This window comes from Phalaenopsis equestris, unplaced genomic scaffold (assembly GCF_001263595.1).
Source record: "Phalaenopsis equestris unplaced genomic scaffold, ASM126359v1 Scaffold204320, whole genome shotgun sequence".
NCBI lineage: Eukaryota > Viridiplantae > Streptophyta > Magnoliopsida > Asparagales > Orchidaceae > Phalaenopsis > Phalaenopsis equestris.
In genome coordinates, this window is record NW_018223883.1 from 140,655 (window position 1) to 166,187 (window position 25,533).

Sequence of the window (25,533 nt, forward strand, 5' to 3'; positions counted from 1 at the left end):
GCCCGTATGGGGGCGTCTGCTCCTCTCGATCCTTCGATCCGTATGCGATCCCATAATCATTGCCTCTCCTTCTCTCTGGTTTATATGATACTCTGTTGGTGCATTTCAAGGGGCTGAAAATCTTTAAGGGAAGGGAAAAATCTGTCATTTTTCTTTCTCACTTCTTTTTCTGTGTTTATGTTGGCTTCCTCTTACTGTTGGAGGAAGGATTGAAGTTGAGAAGCGCTTTTAAAAGTTCTGTATTGCTTTCTTTTGCTGCAAAGAGCTACTTCTCCCCTCCTCTGTCCCTTCTTTCTCTCGATTTTGCTTGGTCAAGGCTGCTAGGAGCGGCATTCTTGGATCGGGTTGGCATGTTGGTTCGGCATACTCCATCAATTTTGCGATATTAAATAAAAAAATGGTGATATGGATTTATGGAAGTTTAGTTCATTGTTCAAGCATGTGTAGATTATCTACTTATGTTCTTCCCATATGTGTTGAACGTAGAGGGAAAACCTACTGCCTACTCTTATTTCCATGGCCCTGAATGGCTCGGTTTTGGGTCTTTGTGGGTATTCGGTTTTCATTGTAGGAGCATGGGATGTTAATTTTTGTTGAGGCTTTGAAGCTCCTTTACTAGCTTTAAGGGTCTCGCTCTGGCCCTTGCTGATTTTTGATTTTCTTAAAAGTGGCTGAATGTTAATTTATGTTGAGACCACGGTCTTAATTTCTGTTGGAGCTTTATTTTTGGCCTTGAATGGATCGGTTTTAGCTTCCCTTGGAGCTCGGTTTTACTTGCTTTGGCCCTTACCCGAGAACTGGTTTGGAGAAGAGGCTTGATTTCGTTTGTTCTAGCTCTTACCCGTGAGAGGTTGTTTAATTTGATTTGGTCTTTCTTGTTGGGTTCGAGTTACTTGGATGATTGTTGGCGGATCAAATTTATCATCACAAAATTATGGTTATATTTTGTACTCTCTTATGTATATCAAAGATCCTCACCTTGGTCGTGATCCTTTCTTGTGTTTGGGCTGATTTTTCCTTACTTTGGCCGTGAGCCTTGTTCAGTGGGCATTGCCCTTGTAGCCTTTGGTTTTGCTCTCTAACCGTGAGATCATTAGGCATAGGTCTGCTTTCTTTTCGTCCCCCATCCGCAGATTTGTGTTGTCGGATTTGTGTTGTGTTGTGCTGTGTTGGGTTCCCGCTTGCCATCTGTGGCCGTGAGCGCCCTATATGGAATTTGATTTTGTTTGTTCTGGCTCCTACCCGTGAGCTAGTTTGGAGTCCGGTTGTGCTTTTGTTGGCCTTACCCGTGACCCTCTACCCTTTTTTGGCCTTGTTTCTTGACTTAGCCGTGAGTGCCTTGTTCTGTTGGTGGACTTAGCCGAGAGCCTTGGGATGTTTTCTCTCCTCTATTGACCCCGACTGTGAGCGTTTATTTGGTTTTATGGGAAGATTTTATGTTTATTTGATATACGAGGCCATTGATTAATTTGGAAGTTGGAGGATCCTTATTTTTGCATGGGTTTGGGAGTACTAGTGGTGGTATTCTCCGGGTTATTTTCCTTTTGTGAAGTTTGGGAGATTTCTAAGTCTCATTTTGAAAAAAAACATTTAGTTGGAATGAATTAATTTCATAAAAGATATCTGTGGAGTTTGGATACCGGCGTTAGGAGTTCATTTTGACTTGGGTTGATCCACTTATGAAAACGTGAGAAAATAATACCCTTTCGGATTGATAATCTTCGGGTTTTCCTTTTCAGGTTTTTTTGTCACGAGTTTTTGAGAGCTGATTCATTCTTCGCTCTTTTCGATGTTTTAGGTGGATCAGTCTCTCCTCTCTCTCACCCCATTTTTGTTCTTTTTTTTTCTTGCTTCTTGGTTCGGTTTTTGATGCTTATGACCGATACATACCGATACATAAGTGTCCACAGTGTCCACGTATAGCTTTTTGCTATACGTGAAACCATCAAGTAAGGTTGCAAGTAGGTCGATTTTGTTTAGGGGCTTAAGGCGGTGATGACAAAGACACATTGGAGATAGAACAGAATGATATGTCATCCTACGACATCGGGATCCGATTCAGGAACCCATCAGGATCCGATTCATGAACCCGGTGAGCTGTAGGATGACGGTATCATTCACCGACACAAGACTAGCGGGAGTTGACCCGAACCTTCTTAGGTTGTTGGTAGTCTTATGCCCGACAGTGCGATCGACTCGTGGACAACTACTTTTCAAAATTGATAAAAATAAATTTGATAAGAACAAACACATCTTTTTCTAAAACAAAAATATATTTTTCGCTACATACATAATTGATACAGCCCACTTTTCGCATGTTTGAAATCTATGTGCATGCTGAAAACATAAATTTTAAATACATTTTAAACATTGGTTGTTCGCGTGTTGATCACCTGTTTAGGTTAAGGAATACCCTCCTGAGTTAGGTTCGATAGGACATCCTTCTAGTTGAGTGGCGGACTTTATACATCCGGGTGATCGAGTAGCCTTCAACGACCCTCGAGTACTAATATATAGTTGAGCCTATCCCCGACCCGAGTGCTTGCGGTCCCCCTCTTTCCGGACTTTTTCATATGTTTTTCTTGAAATTTTTGGACAAAGCACTCGTGGTCTCTTTCCGGGATTTTCCCGTTTTTTCTACGATTTTAATCGAATTGTTGATTCGTCAATTTCCTCGCATTTCTCTTGTCGTGAGTCTTTTGACGATCTTTCTCGAGATTTCTGGACGATGTTTCTTTGTTTTCGTTTATATAAAGCATTTCAGTCTGCTCTGCTTCCTCAAGTTTTGTTGCTTATACCTGTTACATCAATTACACCTAAGGAACAGCGGACCTCCCATGTATACAGGTTTGTTCTATGTTTACAGCATGTTATTATTTTATAATCACTTCTCTGCTGTACCTTTTACTTTTCTTTACACTGCATGTTGCATTGCTTTCTTTACTGCATACCATATTGCTTGTCCTGTGCTACATATTCTACTGTTATGCTTTACACTATACAACTTAAACATGTTATCTATAAAAATATCTGAAGAACTACAACCATAGGGCTGTTGGATTTGATATTATAACCTGACACCCTAGAAAACTTAAACTCGTCACGACAAGGAGCTTGAAACTAGCGCGGTGGACAGCACGACCATCTTCAATAGCAGAACATGTCTTCCCCAACTAAACCATTTCTTTCCAAGAAATTAAAACAACAATCCATAGGATTTTGAGGTTGTTCGCCTAGCGCAACATAAATCCTCAACTTTTCGTTAGACATTCGTATAGCTCTGCTGTACGATCTAAACCCTAACTCGTTTTAGGATTCTGAGGTTGTCTTCCGCCACGACCTAAATCCTCACATCTTTCAGGTTGTTTGTGTGATCGTTGGTGTGATTGTTTCACACGAATGTAAACCCTAATTAAATAAAAATTGACAGGATAAAACACTTCGGTGTGATTGTTTCACACGAATGTAAACCCTAATTGAATAAAAATTGACAGGATAAAACACTTGAATATTTCTCTTCTAAACTAAAGCCAAACCATAGGGTAGACTGGGAAGTCACCGAGGTTCTCCTTCGGATATGTGGCATGCCCTAGTGTGGCATGCCCTAGTTCTTCCTCCTTTGGATTCTACAATAAATGTTTCTAGTTTGAACCATTCCCCTTTTGCACACCTTTTGTCCGATTTCGTTGAAAAGTCCTATCCTTTTGACCTCCTCGAAGACAATCTTTCCTGATTTTTATCGAGAGTATTCTTAAGTGACTTCAGTCATTTAAGATGTAATTAACTATAGGGGCTTGCCCTTATAGGAAGCTTTTCTGAACCCAGCTTAAAATAAACCCTATTTAATTTTTCATATTAAATAGAGGAATTTGTCGGCAAATAAAACGGTTTTGCAGACCAAACGGACATCATGTATTTCTTAGTTTATTTGATCGAGCCTCATCCTCAAGTCTTGTGTTTATTCTTCGGGATAGATACAAGGTTTGAGGTAAAACGCTATTTCATTTAAACTATGAAAAATATGGGGTCAGTTTGATTTTCATATTTGATTTTAAACTTAAATCTATATGTAAATTAAAGTGTCATTTCGAAGCGAGCGACGAGATTTCGATTCCGGTGACCGACAGCTTCCTACGGGCAACTCCACACACTTTTCAACTTTTTATCGCCGACATCCCTTTTTATGGTATATTTGTCGGCTTCTCCTGAGCATCTCAAAAGTTCATATCAGGCTTGTAGAGTTTAGCATACTCAATGCTGAGAAGATTGTAGCGGTACATTGATGAATGTGCCATCGATGATCACGAGGTCATATCAACCATCTTGTTTTGTATTTCTTGTATTTGATGGCTAACCTAAATTGTTGTAAATACATCTTCCACTTCACACATGAAGCTTGTGGAAGGTTTGTTTGCATTTTTTATATTAAAGTGGCTTGTGTTTTGCTTGAATCACTGTTTCTTAATAGAGTAGATAAGTATGGCAACGATTCAGAACTTCGTGTGTTTGGAAAATTCCTTATAATATGTTGGATTATTTTTCTAATCACGTTACAACATCTCAGTCCAGCATACTACATGCTGCCATTTTTTTTATTAAAATTGCATCAAATGCAGATCCCAAAGTATCAACCTTGATTTCAAAGGTCTTCTAAGGTTCGATAAATCTAAACTAGGAATTTTTTTTGCATTAGAATAGTTGATGCATTTTGGCTCTTGTTTCTAAAGTACCTAAGTTAATACTTTTCCATTCTCTAACCCTCAATTATCCGATTATTTTTTAACCATTATTTTTAATAGTAGGAGCCTTTTTTCTATCAAATGAATAATCGAACGAAACATTGTTACACATTTATAGTTCTCTTCATTTGTCTAATGGCCACTATATTCAAAAGTTAACACTCCTTGTTCTTGTTGATGGTGCTTCGAACACTGTTTTTGGGAAGATGATATTGCTACACTCTTTGGTAAAGTAATCTCCTGGGTCCCAAAGCCTTAAGCTTCCAAAGGTTTTCGTGTAAGTATCGAGAGGTATCGCTTAACACATTATTTCATCAATGAACTCTCAAGTAATGGCGAAGCTAATGAGACAATATTGATCTATTCTCATCATTAAGTCTTCAATCCAATTGAGAGGAAAGGCATGCTGTTGAGGAATTGTTTTGATTCCCAAAATCTTGGCCAAGTATGCAGAGATCAAGTTATAAGAATCTTTAAGTCGAAGATGACATTTACTACTTTTTGCTTGACCATCCATGAGGTCAACAATTCCTCAAGCTTAGTAGGTTTGGTTGTCAAAATCAATTAATTAACCTTTGAAATTGCCATCAAGGAAAGGTTTGAATCCAGTTGTTCATCAACTTGAATGTTTGTTCCGAGTCAATAGCAGTAGCAGACGCCTTCCTTTTAACCTCATTCTTGATTTATTTGAAAACATTTTTAGACATATGCATCACTTTATTATTTGTCTAAATTTAGCAATTATCATAATGCATTTTATTTGTAGAAAAGTGGTTGTCATGGAGTTAACTTTGGCAGAACGCATTTGGTGCCTCTTCTTCTTGACAATTTTTTTGCTGCCTTTAGGATGTTCTTTCTTCGAATTTTTATGACAAACACACTTGCTTGATCAGTATCTTTAAAGAGAAAGAGGAGTTCATTGGGGATGCTATAATGCAGCTCAACTAGATGCTTGGTCAAAATTGAGATGTCTTCGAACAAAACATTAGTTTTAAGAGCTGGTCTCTTTGAACTTTGTTTTATATTTTTGCACAGATTTGTCATCATTGTTGCAGCTTGTGGCATTTCATCTCTCGCTAATACCCCATATGATAGAATTCTTGATAGAGCAATTTAATGGATTGTCCCGTGGTAACATTCTGGTACACTCGCTAGACATGAAAGTTCTACTGAGTCTGCGCATATTTGCCAAGTTTATGACGGGCAAACAAAAAATTTTCTTTGAATATATATTATTTGAGATTGCAGTAGGTCTCAAATGATCCGTCAATGTGTAAAGCTTTTTGGCATCAATGGAATATTCATATACGGCATTATAAATTTTGATTTTTATTGTGAATGGCTGATGTGGTCCATCGAATGAAAGCTCAAGATCATCATCTCTTTCATGTTATCTTTTTGTATGTTAGGGTATTTCTCAATTTCTTCTTATATAATGCAAGGTCTTCCTCTAAAATTGTCTTACCTGTAGACCAATTCTTTATTAGCATTGAATTTTTCTTGCTCATCATCTTTATTAGTGAATTTTCTGTGTTATTTTAGACATGTTTTTATCTTGATTTTTTTGATAAAGGGGCTATATTTGAGCCGCCTTGTATCAATTATTACTTTACAGTGATCACTTTTCATCTTAATAAATGATCCATAGTTTTCATCATGAAATTTTTACATAGTTCATGTTTACATGCTTAATTAAAGATGAATTTTGGTTTGTTTATATATTTTGAGGATAAAATTTTTGTAAGTGGGAAAGATTGTAAACGTCTCATTTTATCTTCTCAAGGGAGTCGAAGAGTGGAAGATGAAGTGAGCAGCCAGGAATGTGGAAGGGGTGATTTGTTCTATAAATGGACGTGTATGAAGGGAGGTGGAGGAAAGATTGGGAGCGGGAAAAGAAGAAGGAAAAGTCGTGTGGTTATCTTATCGAAAAGTTAAGATTCCAATTAGAACGTCGAGGGCTTTGATGTGAAGGAGGGCATGCTTTTAGGGCAAGTGATGAAGTGAAGATGCCAATGCTCAATGCGAGTACCGTGAGGAAGAAGAAGTCGTCTCAAGCCTTAGCCGATCAAAGGAAGAAGAGAGGAGCTCTCGTGCCTGCAGGTAGGAGACAGATCTTGCGAGCAGAGGAAGAATGATCTTTGCATGCGGGAAGGGGAGACTGAACCTTTGAAAGTTAAGGGTTTTAAAATATTAATTTATGAATTTATTATATCATTAATTATTAATTATTAATTAATAATTATAAATTTTAATTAAATCATGATTCAAACTATTGAGGTTTCACTTTTGGATCAAGAAAAGGGTGGAAACAACAATGAAAGATTAGGGTTTAATTTATTTAAGTATTGTTTGTTTATTAAAGCTATGAACTAAAATAATGAATTCAAAGAAATTTATAATAATAATAATAATAATAATAATAATAATAATAATAATAATAATAATAATTTGTTGCATATTATAAATGTACACATATTTATATAAAGTAAATGAAAAGATATAAATTACATAAAGTAATTAAAAAGTCAAATTAGGAAAACCAATTTTTTTATTATCAATATTTTATTAAGTTTAAATTGTTTGAAAGAAATAATTAAATTTATATTATGAAATTAAGATAATAATTAACATAATAACAATAAAATATTTATTATTATAAGATATATCAATGGTAAAGTAAAGATAAGTTACTTTCTAATAATAAGATTAATATCTAATAAATTAATAATAATTTTTTATGCATTTGACATTAGGTTTTCATAAGAGATAAGTGAATAGAATATTTGCCAAGAAAATCATTGATTGAGGTGAGTACTCATAGTCTTAAATTATAGTTTCATTTTTATATCTTTCTTAAACTAGTTGTTTGAATTATTATTCATGCTTTTTGTTTCCTCTATCCTTAAATTTTATCGATCATTTTAATATAAATACTTGTAATCTCATATTATGAAAAATTTTATGCAAAGTCACTATTACATATTGAGTAATATGAAATTGTAAATGATATGAACTGTGTAGATTGACTATATGCATATGCATACTATGATGGAGTCATCTATTTATGGTATTAGCAGGAGATCACTCAGGTACATGTTCACGTAAATGAAGAATGATATTGATATTAAAGTACCTTAACTGGTGTAATTTTTATACGGTGTTCCTGTGACGATTATACAGATATATAAAACATGTTATTGTTATAAATATCGTGAGTAATTGTATTCATAAATTATCAAATATTTTATATTGATTTTTTAAGAGCTTAACATACATGCAAATTTTTTTCTTTTTCATTGTGTTACTGTAGTCTAAGAGTATGAGTATTCACTAGTTTTAGTTAACTCATTGTTATTTTAAATTAACATCTCAAGTTTAATTAAGTGATTTAAAAGACGAACGATAGAATATGAAATTTTTATATAAAAGGTGCGTGCCAATCAATAATGAGGTAAATTAATTGTACTGCTTTAATTTACTTTCTTTAGTGACTCTTTCATTATTTAATCATTAGTTATTAAAAATGATTCTTACCGTCTGTACCCACCTTGGTTAGTTCTAAGCTTCGTACAGTCTGTACCCGCCTTGGTTAGTTTCAAGCTTCGGGCCAGGTTGTGAAAAACTCTTTCACGGATATATTCATTTCTCATTTTGTCTTTTAAGTGTAAAGTTACTCATCCACCTATATTCTCATTTTAGCAACACCTAGTTTTCTTCTCTTTTATAGGCCAACATTCAATTGTGAGCAGAGAAAAATAATTTTTCAAGATGCAATTATGCAAATAGATACTGCTAAGAAATAGGAGATTGATGAGGACAGCTTTACTTTAGAAGCACTAACCACAGGAGGTAAGGTTCCACAATCCTAACAATTTTATCATTCGACAAGCTCCAATCTCACTTTCAAAATGAGAGAAATCAAGAAATTACTAAGAGACAACGAAGAAAACACAAAGATTTAGTATTTAATGTAAACACAAAACTCAATTGGCAAGCAAGTTTTGCCTATCCCTTAAATCTTTTCAAATGGAACAAGGATTTATATCCATGTGAAAGATAATTTATTTTGCAAGAATTCTTAACGGCCACTCGTTATTGAATTCATATCCTCTAAAACCTTGGCATAGTAGAAAATTTATAACGACAAGAACTAAGGTATCTCTTTTGTAACATAATGCCTATGTTGAGGCAACGTAACTTACACTTGCCATTAAAAACTGAGACAGATTTTCCAGCAAGGGTCTGTAATATTTTGTTTGCCATAACTTAACAACACGGAGCATTTTAGATTGTTATAAACCAAATGTTGCCTTTTCAGGCAGACTTTAGGTTTGGCACTTTCAACTAGATCCATAAAACTAACATCGTTAAGATTTCCAAATGATGTAAAATTCATAAATATTTTCAATAAAGGCCACTCAAAATTAAAATTGTTGCCCAAAATGCGTTTGTGCTTCCAACCACCACAGCTTTAGAACTGGTTCTCTGTTTCATTTAATGAGTTGTTGGTCAACAGTTCATGTGCACTGTTGATGACAAAACTCTCACCCATTCCTGATTCTCTTTTGACCTCCCATTCTTTTCATTCTTCAAACTGTTTTAAACAGACTTGTTTAGGCATTTGGAGATTTGTTTTTCAGTTTTTGATCTCCCTTTCTCATGCTTTCCTTTTTGGTTTAATTATTATCCTTTCTATCAGAACTTGCTACTTTTTTAGAAAGCATTGAAAAGAAACCTTTATAATGCATTGTAATCACACGGGATATTTCCTTGTTTCCACGGAAATAATCTTACTTATTCTTTCTTTTTCTCTCCTTGGTATAAAATTTCTTATGTTATTAAGAGCCTAATTCTCTCGCAGTGTACATTTTACTTTCTCTTTGATGGTCTTGTTCATTGTTTTGTCCAGTATTTACAAGAGTGCATTTGCATGCTGCATCATGCCTGTGAATGACGGGCTTTTTTATTAAGCTTTAATTCTTGCTTAGACAATTGTTTCTACTTTTTTTGTCCACAACAGCGGGCAGTTGAGTCTCTGAAATTGGAGTATGCCAATGCACAACTAGAATGCAATGCTGCTGATGAAAGAGCAAAAATACTTGCTTCTGAAGTGATTGGGTTGGAGGAGAAGGTAGTTGGAACTATTTATTATGTACTTGGTTTGTTACCATTTTTTTTTTTAAATTCAAACAACACCATGTACTTAAGACTTTTTTGAGCAAGTAGCAATGCTTTATTTTGTGCTGCATAAATCTTAGCTCTAAATGAAAGAAATTTTACTTTTTGCTGAAGTCGTGCTTTTTGATTATAATAGCTTATCATTCTTGCTTTCTGTTTTCTCCGCTGATTTATTGTAGATTGAAATTCTACGTTAAAATTTACCTGACATGAAATGTAATCTATGAGAAATAGCTGATCCCTTCCTATTATGTATGCTAGTCTTTTTATTGCTCATCTTTTGTTTCCCTACTTTTAGTATTGAATGGCTTATTTTATAAATTAGCAGGGAATCATGTTATTTTTCCATTAAGAACCATTAATTTTGGCCGGATGCATAAGAAAGTCACAAATGCCAAATTGTCTATGGCATTGTTATTAAAAGTGCGATTTAGGGGTGGGGCAAAGTGAAGCAAAGTGAATCAAAACTATGCGTTGGGCTAGCACATCACTTGCCCGTGAAGCTGAACCCTACAGCTAAGTGCATTTGTCGCAGTGCTTCACTGTGTTGTTTTATGGCACTGATTACTTGGCTTTAACTCAAAATGAAATTTGGTTCAGATTTCATGATTTGCTTCATCATCTACAACATTAACTAGGCACAAACATTAGTTTTTTCTCATTAATTCTCATTGTCATTGAGTAATCGCTCCTTTGTTCAACATTCTCTCCTGCTAGAGCTAGTTATTTCTTGGCTGGTCTTCTCTTCATGCTCTTTTACATACTAGTTTTCTTGTACGCTTTTCACTTATTCTTACTGTTGGCTTTAGTAGCTTTTTGCTTACATGCTTTTCTCCAAAAATCTTTCTGGATGTCCCATCTTAATACTCTTTCTCACTTCACGTTGCTTTCGCCATTTGGTCTCCAATTGGTGGCACAATCTCACCAGTATTCTTAATTTTTGTAAGTACAATTTCACCACTACTTATTTTTATTTTAGATTTTTTTTCTTTTTCTTTTTTGCTTTTTGATGGTTGAAAGTTATTGTTATTAAATGCATTATATTTTTAAAAATTATTACATAATGTGGCTGAAGCTTGGCTATTTTATGCACATAATATGTATATATGACACACAAATTGCTCTAGTTTGTAAAGCACCACTTTATTTTGCTCTTTGTGCATTAAAGCAACAAAGAGCTTTTGTGTATCGCACGTTAGTGTTAGAGCTTTAAAAACATTGGTTTGTGCATCATATTCTTATCTTGATCAATTCTTGTAGATTTTTTGTTTATTTTCTAAATAATTATCACATTTTATAACATGATATCTGGTTCTTTTATTACAAAGTTAAACATGAGTAGAATGATTGGATGTTGAGGTACTTTGTTATGGAAGACAATATGATGATAATTTTAAAAAATGGATTTTGATTTCATATTTTTTCTCTTGGTCTTTGATCCATCATTCATTGGTTTATCATATGGCTCATATGTTTATTTCTCTATAATTAACATATATCTTTGATGTCTCTTATGTTCTTGAAGTTGATACTTGAAAAGGAAAGAAAAAAATGGTTGTAAAAAATATTTCTTCTTAAATCATTTTCATCCCTCCTATCTGATGGCTTTAGTTGATAAATTTATGTCAATTATCTCCTTCTGTTAATCTTATTACGTATTTTAAAATTTTAAGTTTATGCACGTTCTTCAATGCAAGCTCAACTTTTGATACTTCCAAGGATATTCACAGAAATCCATTATTTTATTGTTTAATATTTAGGAATACAGATGCATATTATCGTCTAATATAGTAATGACTGATTTATATGGTAGGTATTTTTTTTTTTCACTTTTTGGTTGGATTTTGATGATGTCTGGCAGCTTGTATTAGGTGATTCTTAGTATATGCAAAAGAAATTCATTATAATAATATATATTGAAGTTTTAGTCTTATTTAGTGATGCCTAATTTAGATCCTTTTTTTCTGGTTTCTTTTCGAAGTTTTCCATCAACAATGAAGAATGCATCTTCCTTGATAACATTATATAAAAGTTCAGAATTAAATTTTTTAGTTCACACTTGTCTGGTCCTTTTTTTTAGTCCTTTGATGAAAAACTTTGCGAAATGGGCTCAACTACTATTATCATTGTGTTAATAATATATATTGAAGTTTAGCTTATTTTGTAATGCCTAATCTAAATCCTTTTTTCTCACTTTCATTAAAGTTTTACGATCAACAATGAGGAATACATCTTATATAAAAGTTCAGAGCTAAATTGTCTTATGTCAGACACTTATTTGGTCTATTTTTTTTTTATTACATCGATGGAAGACTCTGTAAACTTGGGCTTAACTTTAGGTTTTGTAACTTATAAATCGAATTTCTTATGACTTGCATATTTGATAGGCGCTCAGGCTGAGGTCAAATGAGCTGAAGCTGGAAAAGCAATCAGAGAACTTTTCTTCTGAGATTGCTTCTTACAAGTATGTTTTGTGAACTTGCTCACTTACCACTTAACTGTCTTTATGCATATTGCTATAACAATTGGCAGTTCCTAAGCTTTCTCCAGCTTCCTTAAGATGCATTTAATGTGTGATAAAAAATGAAGAATGAAAGCTTCACTCTTCTATTTTTACATAATAACATACGACTTATAATAAACTTCACAACCTGTTCTCATGAAGATTGATTATTTTATGTTGAGTCATGCTACTTTCTATTGATGAACATTAAAAAGGTTACCATTAAACTTATATTTCAGACATGATCCAATACTTCCTTGCCGAAACAGATTATATGTACTTTCTAATGAGCATTTAATAACAAAATCTCAATGCTGCTTATCATATAGAGTTAAATACATAAATTTCTGTTAACTGTTGAAACTATTAATTTTGTCTTTGCCCTTTTGGAATGACTATCGGAAGGATCTGTTTGAATAAGCATGTTTTCATGTTTTTTTGTTTTTTTGTTTTTTTGGTTGAAACATGTTCATACTAAGTCAATTTGATTGAATGCTGCATGGTTCTCATGACTGTTATTGAATTTTTTGAGCTTTTGAATTAATCCTTTGCTTTACGTGATTATTTATATATTTTTAGTGTAATGTTGTATTAACGGCTGAATACTTCTGTTTTCAGAAATCACAACTCCTTTATCCAGGTTTTAGCAGTCTGTTCTTTTTAAGTTCTTTCAAATTTTACTATAGGTAAAAGTACATTTGTCAAAACCGTTTTCCAGATAATAGGTAGGGTATAAAGGGGATATTACTACTGAGAATGATGAAATCTTCTTTGTTAGGATTTTTTTGAAATTCTCAACATATTTCATTTCTGTAAAGGATTATTAACCTGTATAAAATCTTCACCAGCCTTGCTTCAAGTGTATCAGGGAGGTTCTATTTTTAAGCCATGGAATCCGTCTTTTTGTAGATGCAGGGTTACGGCTATGTACCACAACCATCTCCCACCCTGCATTACTGGGAGCGCTCTCCCCTGAGACCTAATTGCATTGTGTTGAATTGTAGAGGGTGCTGTAACCATGGTCAGAGGCTGTCTTTCTATTACTATATAAGTGAACTGTTTTTCACACTATCTATGGGTTTGTGCTGAGTGGGTTAGGACTGCTCAGCCTTAATGACATCTCTACACAGAATTTATGAGCCAGCATGGATTAAAGAAGCAAAATGGCCTCTCTAGCACTGCAAACTATAGGCAAGGATGCTTTGTCCCTGCATTGAGGCTTATTGAGATAGCTCAACTGGTGCCATGGAGCCCCGCTGAGTCATGGTATGCGTTTTGCTATGCTCAATAGTGACAAGGATGCTTCATTACTGTAGAGATGTTGCAAATGGTTGCCAGCTGATTATGAATGTGGTTGGTTTGGCCTTGTGCAATAAAGCGACGTGCCCCCGTTAGCTTTCTTTAGAGATAAGGTAGTAGAGTTATTTGGGAGGATTGTCTTTGTGGTAGCTTGTTGGTTTGGTTATTGCCAAATATCCTTGGTTTATTTAAGTGTCCATGGCTATTTTTTTGTTGGGAAATGTGAACTAATGGTGTATTAGTTTTGATTGATATACTAATAATATTAACATTTGATTGGGTGTTAGAACTTGAAAATTAGTGTGAGAAGAAAAGAATTAGAAATAAACAATGTCTTTATTTTGATTGTGAGTAGGGTTGTCAATTTGGCTCGTTGTTCACGAACAACTCGTGTTCGGCTTGTTCGTTAAGCTTAACGAGCCGAACACAAACAAATTTTTAAGCTCGAAATATGAATGAGCCGAACACGAACAAACATTTGTTCGCTCTTGTTCGGCTTGAATTGACTCGAAAAGAAATAAATAAATAAATATACACACATATATAATACATATTCATAAAATTAAATATTACAAATTGTAATTAATTAAAACTTTTTAAAATAAAAAAAATTATCAAATTTTAAGAAATTAAATATTATAAATTATAATATATAACAAATTATTAATAAATATTACTTATATAAATATTATATATTTATATAATATATGTTATATAATTAATATAATATAATATGTAAGTATAAAACTAAAAAAACCCTAACTCGTTACTCCTAAGCCCCGACCGACGACCTCTCTCTCAAATGTTCTTGGGTTCGGCTGCCTCTCCCTCTTCCGACTCTTCTCCTTCCTCTCAAAATCGCGAAACACGCTTGGCCGCAAGAGCTTAGGGTTTGTCGTTTGTATTCGTTGCTCTCCTCCTCTTCCGAGTCCTCTCTTCTCAAAATCGCGAAATGGTTTTGGCGGCGAGAGCTCAGGGTTTGCTCTTCCGCTTCCTCTTCCTAGTCATTTTCTTCTTCCGATTCCTCCAATTTCAAGCCAAACTCGAGCCCGAAAATATTATTCGAGCCGGACACGAACACACCCATCACGAGCCATTTCGAACACGAGCCGATTTCGAACACAAGCCAATATCGAACGAGCCGAACACGAGTCGACCTTGAGCTCGCTCAGGCTCGGCTCGTTTACAGCCCTAATTGTGGTCTATGTTAATGAGGGGAATGAGTTTCCTTTATAAATGGGACTTTGTTTCTTCCCAAAAAACGAGCAAAAGTTGAAAACAAAAGTTTAAGGTTATTGCATACATCTATAACAAGTATTATTTGTCGGCGTTTAAAAAGGAAGGAGTTACGTTTGGGGGTCGCCCGTAAGAAGCGTGAATATTATTCTCTTTGATAGAGTATATATGAGAGTATGCGAGGGAAGGCTTTAGGTGAATGGGTTTTCTTGGGTCAAATGGTTCAAAATTATGAGCATACAGTTAAAAAAAGATTAATTTAAAGGCATGGTTGCTGAGGGATTAATGGATGTAATTTAGTTTGGCATGGAATAAATTACAAAATTTCAATGGATGTTTATTTTTATGTTTTAAATTAACCTCCTTTTTAGTTCTGAATAAAATTTCATGCATCGAAAATAAAAACGACTAACATGATGCTTCATTTCTATATCCTTCCAGACGTAAGGTGTCAGTTTTAGAGAAAGAGCGACAGGATTTCCAGTCCACAATCAATGCCATGCAAGAAGGTAATAATTTCATAGCCTTGGATATTGTGGATTGCTTTTTTTGTATTTCTCTTTTTTTGGGGTTTTTTTTTGTTTTTTTTTATTTTGTGCATCAAAGGTAACATCTTACTGAAAATTTTCTATGCCTTGGCTAACTGAGTTTTAATCCTCTTATACATGCATGGTTATTGCCTTAGTTTATGCTCTCTTTGGACAATCATTTCTCTTGTTTGGATATTGTATGGTTATGTATTCTGGTTTTATTTATTATCTTTTATTTTTATTTTTTTTGCACGTCAATGATAAGTCCTTACTGAAAATTTTCTGTGTTGTTTAACAGAGTTTTAATTCTCTTATACATGCACGGTTATTGCCTTAGTTTATGATCTGTTTGGCTATAATCGTTTCTCTTGTTTGGATATTGCATAGTTATGTTTTTTGGATTCATTTTTTTTCAATTTTAATTTTTTTGTGCGCGCCAAAGATAAAATTTTCTATGCCTTGTTTAACTAAGTTTAATCCTCTTATATATGCATGGTTATTGCCTTAGTTTATTCTCTCTTTGGATAGAATTGTTTCTCTTCTTTGGATATTGCGTAGTTATATTCTCTTACAGTATTAGACGAAGCAAGCAGTACACTGACATGTTACTTCCCTGAAATTTGGCCCATGGTCTTGTTTAATTAGTTAGGAGGTTCATATAGCTATTTAAGAAAACGTAATTTCTCAAGGCATACCTATTAGCTTTACTTTGCCTAATGTACTGAGGGTCTAAAAAATGTAATTAAACCTTCATATATAAGGTTTCTTCTAAAATTGACCAATTCAGGTTTGATTATGATCTTTATTTCTTTATGCAGATTTAATTTGTTGATAATTGAACTCAAAACCTAGGCATATCTCATTCAATTCAATTCATTTAAATTCGATCATATTGGCCACTATGCTGCAATGCCAAAGAAAGTGGTGGAAGTCATCTCTCCTTGACCTCTTCTTAATAAGCTTGCAGCCGCCAATTGTTAAATCAGTCACAAGAAAGTGGCCACAATTGTGCCCTCAATCATCATGCCTTCATTTGTTCATGACATCCCAAAACTGCTATTTAAAACTAAAGAGACAGCGCATGTGTCTATGCACCTCTCTGATTGGCAGGCTCTCCCATCGCTCACACATAACCATCTCTTTTCTGCCGCAATCTTTCTCTCAGGTTCACCACATCTCTGAGCTCTCCCACTATTCCATTCTTCTTCCCTCTCATTCTCTACATTGCTCTCATTTGCTTTTTCTTTGTTGCTTGCTAACCCTCAGTTTCCCTAGTATCCCTACACTAACTGCTATTGTGTTTCCTCTCTTCTCATTGAGTGCTCCACTTTTCCTTCACCCCTCAGTGATGTCCACCATCTTCTCTCCATCACTTGCTTCTTTTCATTCATGTGAAATCCATTTATGGTCTTGATCTCCAGCATACTTGTCTTTCCCTCCTATCATCTCCTTAGCCGCTTAATCTCTGCTCGACAACTCTATATCTAAGACCTCGCAGCCCACCATCCTTCGCAGTTGAACAACCGCCATGAAACCATTTTTATGATATCCATAGCCCTTTCTTCGAGAACCCTTTGCAGCATCACATGGGAAATTCATCTTAATGTGAGTGTCTAAAAACCAAAGGATGGTGACATTGAATGGTGTGGGAGCATCCGAGAGCCCCCTTTCCGTGACACTGCTATGGTGTCATGAATTGCTATAATACCGTATAGAACTGGTTCCGCAGGGAACTGCCCGCCATCCTTGCTACAGTGCTGCGGGATTTTTTTGCTCGAACGGTCCAGAAGGGTTGTTTGACACTTCCTGTTTGTGGATTTTCCTCTTTTTATGGAGCGGAGCCCACTCTTTACCCAAAGACTATATATTTGTTTTTTCTTTAGGTTTAGGCCAATTTTTACATATGCTTCTGTTCATGACAACCATCGGTTGTTGGTGTTTCCCTTGTAGGGTTGTATTTGAAGGCAAGAAGATGCTCCAGTTGTAAATCATTCAAGATGGTTACTATCTCCTAGGGTTTGAGTGGTGCTCCAATTGTAGCTCGATTTCGTGAGGATATTTATTCTTACCCAACTCTTTCACAACCTTTCCAGCTATCCCCCTTGCTGCCGCAGCCCCCCGACAACTCTCCCTTTGCTGTTCCACAGTCCACCGCCCTTCCCTTTTGCTGCCCCTTACTGTTCCAGCCACCCCACTTCGCTGCCCCTCGTTCTACCAACCTTTCACTTCAATTACACTGCTATCCCAAACCTTATGCTTCGCTGCCAATGCAATTTCAGCCCTTCTTTTTGCCTTCCTAACAGCCCACAACCCATTCTAACACCACTCCCCGATCATTTGACCGATCTTCACCACCCTACAAATTGTGCTCTAATGTGTGTTTGTGTCGTATTTGTTGTAATTTTCCTTTCAAGCATGTTTGAATGTAACCACTTATTTGCTTTTTTTATTGTGGTTTGAGTTAACTTCGATATCATTTAGTATCAAAGTTAGTCTAATCGTAGTACTATTCTTGGGTTTATAGTATCCACCATACCCAAACCTATCTCCACCCCCTCCAAAATTTCTTTTCCCACCCTACATCACCATTACACACCTTCAACCTACCCACACCCAAACCCTAATCATGCCTCCGAAATAAGTGTTGGACACTGATAAGGAGTTTACTATAGAAGAGATATATAAGTCCACCGAGTGCTACAACTTGATGAAATTGGGAAATAAAATTTTTCAGAGGGGTCATAAAAATTTCATTTGATTTCCAAGATGAAGAATCACTATCCCAAAATTTGGCATGAAATATTGAAGAAGCCAGAATTTAAAGTAAAGATGAATTTGTCATGTTTTGACGACCACATGAATTCAGATGAGATCAAATGACTTTGAATCTTAGAATGTGCTTTTGAGTGTTGGGGCATCCCACCAGACGAAATGGTGAAAATAGTCGCCAAAAAGTTAAGGAAGAATGCATCTCAGTGATGAGAAAACTTAAAGGTTATTTGACAGTGAGAATGGGAGGGTAAAGTTATTACCAGGTCCAAGATGAAACAGAAGATGCAATGCCAATTCTTACCAACACACTACAGACCTACTGTTCATGCTCCAGCTTCAAAAGTGTCACCGGGCGACTACCACATCTTACAGTTAGAGTACACCAATGGAACATCCAAGCCTACCTCACCTAAGGAGAAACTGATTTACGGTAGAGAACAGGTGGAGCAAGAGTTTTAAATGAGTTAAGTCGAGCTTGAACCACTCTAAACTTGAGCTTGAGCTTGATTAGTTTTATCGAGTTCGAGTTCGAGTTCGAGCTCGAGCTTAAGTCTACTCTACGAGTTCGGCCTACTTGTTTAATATAAAAGAGAAAAAATGATATTAATTTAAACTACCTTTATAATAAGATGATAGATAGAATAAATAATTAAGAGATTAATATGAAATCACCAAATATATCATATAAAAAATATATTTTTTATATTTTTAATACTTTAAAGAAAGTTTTGAAATTTAATATATTTTGAGTATATTTTATATTAATATTTTCTTAAACGAGCCAGCTCTCGAGCTAATGAGCCGATTTAGCTTAACTTGTTAGCTCATCTAGTTTTGTTCACGAGCCACTTATCGAGCCGAGCTCGAGCTGACTCACGAGACGACTTGACTCACATTCTTAGGTGGAGCAAACCAACATTCCTAAACCTGTTCCAGCCAAAAAGAGTTTCAAGTTCTACGATTGGGCATATTGAATTAAATTTAAACACCAGGGAAACAATATCTTTCATGGATCAAGGAGTGGTTGAAAAAATAGACAATGATACTTTAGACACGGAAGAGAGTGAGAACACAAAAGAAAACTACCAGCTGCCAGCCAACGAGGAAGAGTCGATATCGATTTCAGCTGAACCCATGAGAAAAAGTTCAGCTGAGTTGACATTAACTATTTTAGAAGTAGGCAAGTCTATTGTAATAAGCGTTCATGTAGAATATGAGGTTGTGTTGCCTCGAGCTACAATTTTGCATGCGTTTGGAGGAGCATCAACAGGATTGACATTGGATGTCCGAAAGAGCCATGAGTTTGAGAAGCCAATACTAGACACAAAGCAATTTTAGATAAGAAATTTTCATACTTTTCAGATATATATAACATACATCCTGAGTTGTCTATACTTAGGGAGGTTCAACTTGTCAATGTTGAAAAATATTTGAGTTACTTCTAAAAAACAATGGAGTTGTTTAGGTATTACAATCGGTTCAGCGGTGTAACCCAGACAGAGGACAGGATGGATGAATCGAAATGTTGGAGATTACCTCAGGATCTTTGTGGGAAAGAACATTCTACAGGGGAACCTAGGTCCTTCCCGAGAAGATGTTTCTCATGAGTGGTTACACACTAGTGTCGTTCAACCTACCAGAGATGTCATTCCAGAGTTGGCTCCTCCTGACAATCTTGTTTATGAGGCACATTCAGCCGGGTACGAGGAGTGGGAGAAGCAGATTGTATATTTACTTTTTCGGGATTTGGCTCGTGAGAACCTACGTCATTTTCTAGCTTTAGCTCAAATTGTGCCAAAAGTGAATTGATACTTATTATTCGTTGAAATGATAATGCTTCGACATATGAGGTTGAAGCTCCCCCAACATCGAGAGTTGATGCGGGAGCATTTGCGAGTCCCCTTTCCACTGCACTGCTACAGTGCCGCAAATTTCTACATTACTGCATGAATCCGGTCCCGCATATAACACTGCACAATCCTTGCTACAGTGTCGCGGAATTTTTCAGCTCAGACTTGTCTAGGAGGGCCGATTGACATTTTCTCTTCGTTTTCCTTTTTATTTGGAACGAGGCCCACTCCTCTTTACCCAATGACTATATATTTGTTAGTTATGCGTATTTAGGTTTGTTTTTGCATATGTTTTTCTTTAGGACAGTCTTAAACTGCCATTGTTCACCTTATAGTTTTATATTTGAAGGCGAGAAGGTGCTCCAATTGTAACTTGTCTGAGGTGGTGACATTTTCTAAGGGCTTGAATTGTGCTCTGACTGTAGATCGATCTCGTTGTCCATACTTAACTTCTCCGCAACCTATCTAGCATCTCCCTCGTTGCTGTAGTCCTCGGAAAACCCTCCCTTTGTTGTCCCGCAGTCCACCGCCCTTCCACCCCCCCCAACTTCGCTGTCCCAACCCTCCACTTCACTTTCGCTGCTAACATGGCCTTCGGCTTCGCTGCCAATGCAATTTCAACTTCTTTTACTGTCCCAACAACCCACAGCTCATTTCAGCCTCCTCCCACCACTCCTCGACCACTTCATCAATCTCCACCAGCCCACAGATCGAGCCCTAAGGTGCATTTGTGTCTTGTTTTTTGTAATTTCCCTTTCAAGCATGTTTTGTTGCAACTGCCTATTTGCTTTTTGTAATAATATTTAATTTTTTTTTTATTGTAGTTTGGGTTAACTCTGGTATCATTGAAGGTATGCGAAGGTAGGGCCTCACAAAATATTATCTTTTTCATTCTCCATCTCAATGACAAAATTCATGTCCCACATATACCGTATCATAAATCATGTTATGTTTGCTATGACATTTGCTAAATCATGCATCATATTTTTTTCTTAACATGAAAAATCATTAAAAAATTAGAATATATGATCTTCTTTAGGGTTGTGATGGATTTTTCAAATTCCATTCAAGATATCTATTTTTATAAAGGAAATTGTGGTTTTCATTAGGTGCTTTTTACACTACGAGTGATGATCACAAACAACCATACTTTCATTATTTTGCATGTGAACTATATAATTGATACCTGCCCTCATAGAATGAAATTGAATTGGATATCGTGCAAATCCAAGCCAATTTTGCATGTCCAATGTGAGCATTCCTCTTAGTGTAACCGAGACTTGTTTGGATAAAAAGAGTACTAATAAAATAAAAAAAATATAATACACACTTATTTTTCCTTAATCATTTTCAAGCAAGACATGATTTGGTCAAGTTGACAAAGAGCTAATAAAAATTCCATCACCACAATTTAAACTTTCGAGCTTTGCTCAGTTTGTTTTAAAGACGTCTCTAATAATGACAATCCGGAAAGAGTACCCAGACTAGCTTGTCGTATACTGTAGGTTACTGACGATTTGAGTCAAATTCATGAATAGTTGAGGTTATGTAACAATGTAATATTATAGCCAATTGGCTAAATACTTTACCAAACATAATGTCAAGCTCATTCAGGTTTATGTCAGTCTTTATTTCTGCGAGAATAGTAAGCCAATATTCACATCATGATCCTTATTTTCATCCATGTTGACAGGTTTCCAATAAGTATATATACGTTTATGATGGATCCCAAAGCTGTTGATCCCTCAAGTGTAATTCTGCTGCTAGCCTTTGGTAGGCTAATTAGCAGGTGACTGACATGTACTATGCAGCTTTTATGCATAGTCAAAGGTGATAAAATTATGACATCAATCCCCAAACTACCTATTATATAACATTTCATAGTACCCCGTCAATCTAAATTCCCGAAATAATCTTATGGCCAAATCTGAAAGGCTTAGTTGTGATTATGAACTTGATGTTATATGACACGCTCGAATGATCTTGAATACAACTTTAATTTTTTTAGTAACATCTTTTAGAGCAGCTCAATGATTAGAAAATAGATTCGGTTGAAGTCTTAATATTTGCACTAGTATTATGATATTTTTTTAAGTTTGGAAATCAAATGTGATAGCAAAAATACCCTTTTGCAATCAAAATCACTATAAAACTCTAAAGCCTTAACTCAAATACACAATCATTTGGTTGATCGAGTAGATTGGCCAAGTATTCGAGTTTGATCTTGCTATTTTCAATTGGTTAAATGGTCTCTGTGAGCCATCACCTTAACATGCAATTTGCCTTACCTGTATGGTGAGTTTGTATCATCAGCAATGTGGGTTATTCTGCTTATGTTTATGGTTTTAAAACTCCCCAATATTGTCAATCTTGCATATAGGGCAAGATTATAGGACCCACCATTCCATACCACCTTGCCTTCAAGGCAATATTGTGAGACCTACCATTTTGACTATTATGCCTATAAGGTGAGGTCTCAAGGACTACAATGTGTGCCACTTGCCCGTAATACAAGATAATAAGATCTATCTTAAAAGTCTTTTTAAGTCAATACAAGGAGACCTAAATTAATTCTCCTCATTTATTGGGTTGTAAGTCTTGGTACTCTTACAAAAAAACTCCAATCTGGGCCTTCTAATGAATGTAAACTTTAATCCATTTAATTTAGGGTACATAAAGCCTTCAAACTCATTAAACTAATTTACTTAACATATCGTTCAATTTTACCTTTTGGGTAGGGCTGTAAGACGTTTCATTGGGCTTTCTTCATCCTTGTGATTTTTAGCCCTACTTATAAGCTTTTCGGTGAATGTAAGCTCCATCCTAATTGACGTACTAAACACAATTTAGTAGATCCATTATGTCAAAATTTTACATGTGCCTTTCAACTGATGCAGCAAGCCTAATCCCAATTAGTTTGGGTCTGCACAAAGATAATAGAACTATTCAGTAAAAATTTTACTTAAGCCTTCCAATGGATCTGTATGTCCCAACCGTAACTAAACAATACCAAATTTTATGCTAGCAAATTTACTAATTAAAATCAAACCCACCACCAATCAAAGTGGTCAGTGCTCTATACATGGTTTTTTAAGTCAAGTTTAAAATCATGGATAACTGATATCATGCATGCCTCAGAGCTCTTTTGGTCCTATCTAGTTGTATTGAGCCATAGGAAAACTTGATGTTTGCCTCATAAATATTTTATGAAATATGTACAACCATCTATTTACTAGAGAATTAGTTTACATTTGCCTCAAAAGGATTACTTTGCACTATTTTTCTATATTGCTTAAATGAGATGAACCATGGTTGCTAATTAGATTCCCTCGACATTATAGCTCAATATCCTCTCACGTTAGTCGATTGTATTTGTTAGTATACTTAGGATTGCAAAATTATGAAGTTTTGAATGAGTATGTACATTTCTCTAACCATTCCCTACTCAATCAAACTCATATAACTATAAAATATAAGCCTAATATATGAACTATGCATCATCCTTAATTGAGAGTGTTATCCTGTGAGAGGGATGGGTAATTAATACGCCATATACGTAGTTTCTTCCTCAGAACCTTCGATGTCCTGAGAGGAATACTGTGTTACATGTGGTGGCGCAACAACAATATAGTTCGAGAAAGATAAGCGAATAGTGTCATCTATCCGTTGTTGAGTAACTAGTTGACGAGGTATTTGTACACCAGTATTCTCAGATGACTTTAAGTTCCAATCCAGCCCTTGTAGTTGTTGTATGGAATGTTTTTGCCCAGGGATAGCAACAATCCTATGGGTTGCTAAAGAATCAGCAATTCCATTAACATTATATCGAAATCCCGCATGGCTGGTGTTGGTTAATCTGACAACTAATGCTTGAATGATTAGGAGATTTGACTCTCCTTCTTGTCAGTCCTCATAGCCATGAGTGAGTACCACAAACTCAACGTTGATAAGTCGATCAGAAACTTTAAGCAATAGTTGCAAAAAAGTATTATTCTGCTTTATAACAACAAATAAAGCAGAGGGGATGCTTCGTCTAACGTCAGAGGGATTCACAAAACCTAACGCTGGTAGTTCTAATGAATCAGTAGCAGAGAGTGCTAACTTATAATCAGTAGAAGCTGAAGAAAGCTTCCAATCGTTCATAAATAAATAGAGCAATAGTTGAGAATAAAGATAAAATCAATGATTAAAAACTAGCATCCTGAGTTCACCTTTCAGAAAATTGATAAGTTGTCTCGCTTGACTTGTCCATGCCTTGAACTATCATCCTTATTCATCTTAACCATATGATTTATCATATATATCTAATATTTTTAGAAAAACTTCAATAAATCTGAGCTTCAAATGTAAAATAATTTTATAAAATCTTAAGTTAAGTTCCTGAACATACTTAGCATATCCTTTTCGTTCGTACACGCAAAGATCAGTATTCTCTACCGGGAATCAACACATTATTGAAACGGATCAGTAAGAGCCAAATCTACTGAAAGTTTGATCTAAAGAATGGATTTCATCAGGTCGCAATGCATCCAGACTCAATTGAATGGACAACATTTACATCACCAACCAGATTATACGAATGGCTAGTCATGTCATTTGGTTTAAAGAATGCGTCTGCCATTTTTCAGAGAAAAATTGAATTTTATTTTAATAACTGTTCTGATTTTCTTACAGTTTACATCGATGATATAATTATCTTCAGCAAGAATGAAAGTGATCATAAAGAACATTTAGAGAAGTTTCCTGCAATCGTTGATTCAGAAGGGCTAGTTCTATCACCAACAAAAATGAAGATAGTCGTAAACGAGATACAATTTCTTGGAGCAGTCATTGGGAAGTAAAAGATCATGCTTCAACCGCATATAATTAGGAAAATAGCTGATTTTTCCTAATGAAAAATTAAAAGAAAAACAAGGTATGAGATCTTGGCTCGGAATCCTCAACTACTCTCGAAGCTACATTCTAAACCTTGGAGTTCTTCTTGGGCCCTTGTATCAGAAAACGTCTCTCTATGGAGACAAAAGATTAAAAGATCATGATTGGGAGCTTATCCGCAAAATAAAGGATTTAGTTCAGAAGCTTCCTGACTAGGAAATTCCTCCTTCAAATGCCTATATTGCTCTTGAAACAGACGGTTGCATGGAAAGATGGGGAGGAGTATGTAAATGGAAGATGAGAAAGAACGATCCTCGATCTTCAGAGAAAGTATGTGCCTATGCTAGTGGAAAATTCACAACGATCAAATCTACAATCGATGCAGAAATCCATGCTTGCATGGAAAGTCTAAATTCCTTAAAAATCCACTATTTTGACAAATCGAAAATCATTCTTCGAACCGATTGCAAGACTATAATCTCTTTTTACAACAAAACAACCCAAAATAAACCATCTAGGGTTAGATGAACCATCTAGAGTTAGATGGCTTG

At 35.4% G+C, this 25,533-nt stretch overlaps 1 protein-coding gene across 1 annotated transcript in view; it reads left to right on the forward strand.

Annotated features, from left to right (window-relative positions):
• The window catches only part of LOC110036247, a 79,141-nt gene that overhangs the window by 31,790 nt on the left and 21,818 nt on the right, over positions 1–25,533 (forward strand). Inside the window, exons 6-8 of the mRNA XM_020740646.1 lie at positions 9,760–9,870; positions 12,305–12,381; positions 15,397–15,464. Of these exons, the coding sequence (XP_020596305.1) occupies positions 9,760–9,870; positions 12,305–12,381; positions 15,397–15,464 (256 nt within the window). The remainder of the gene's footprint in view (positions 1–9,759; positions 9,871–12,304; positions 12,382–15,396; positions 15,465–25,533) is intronic.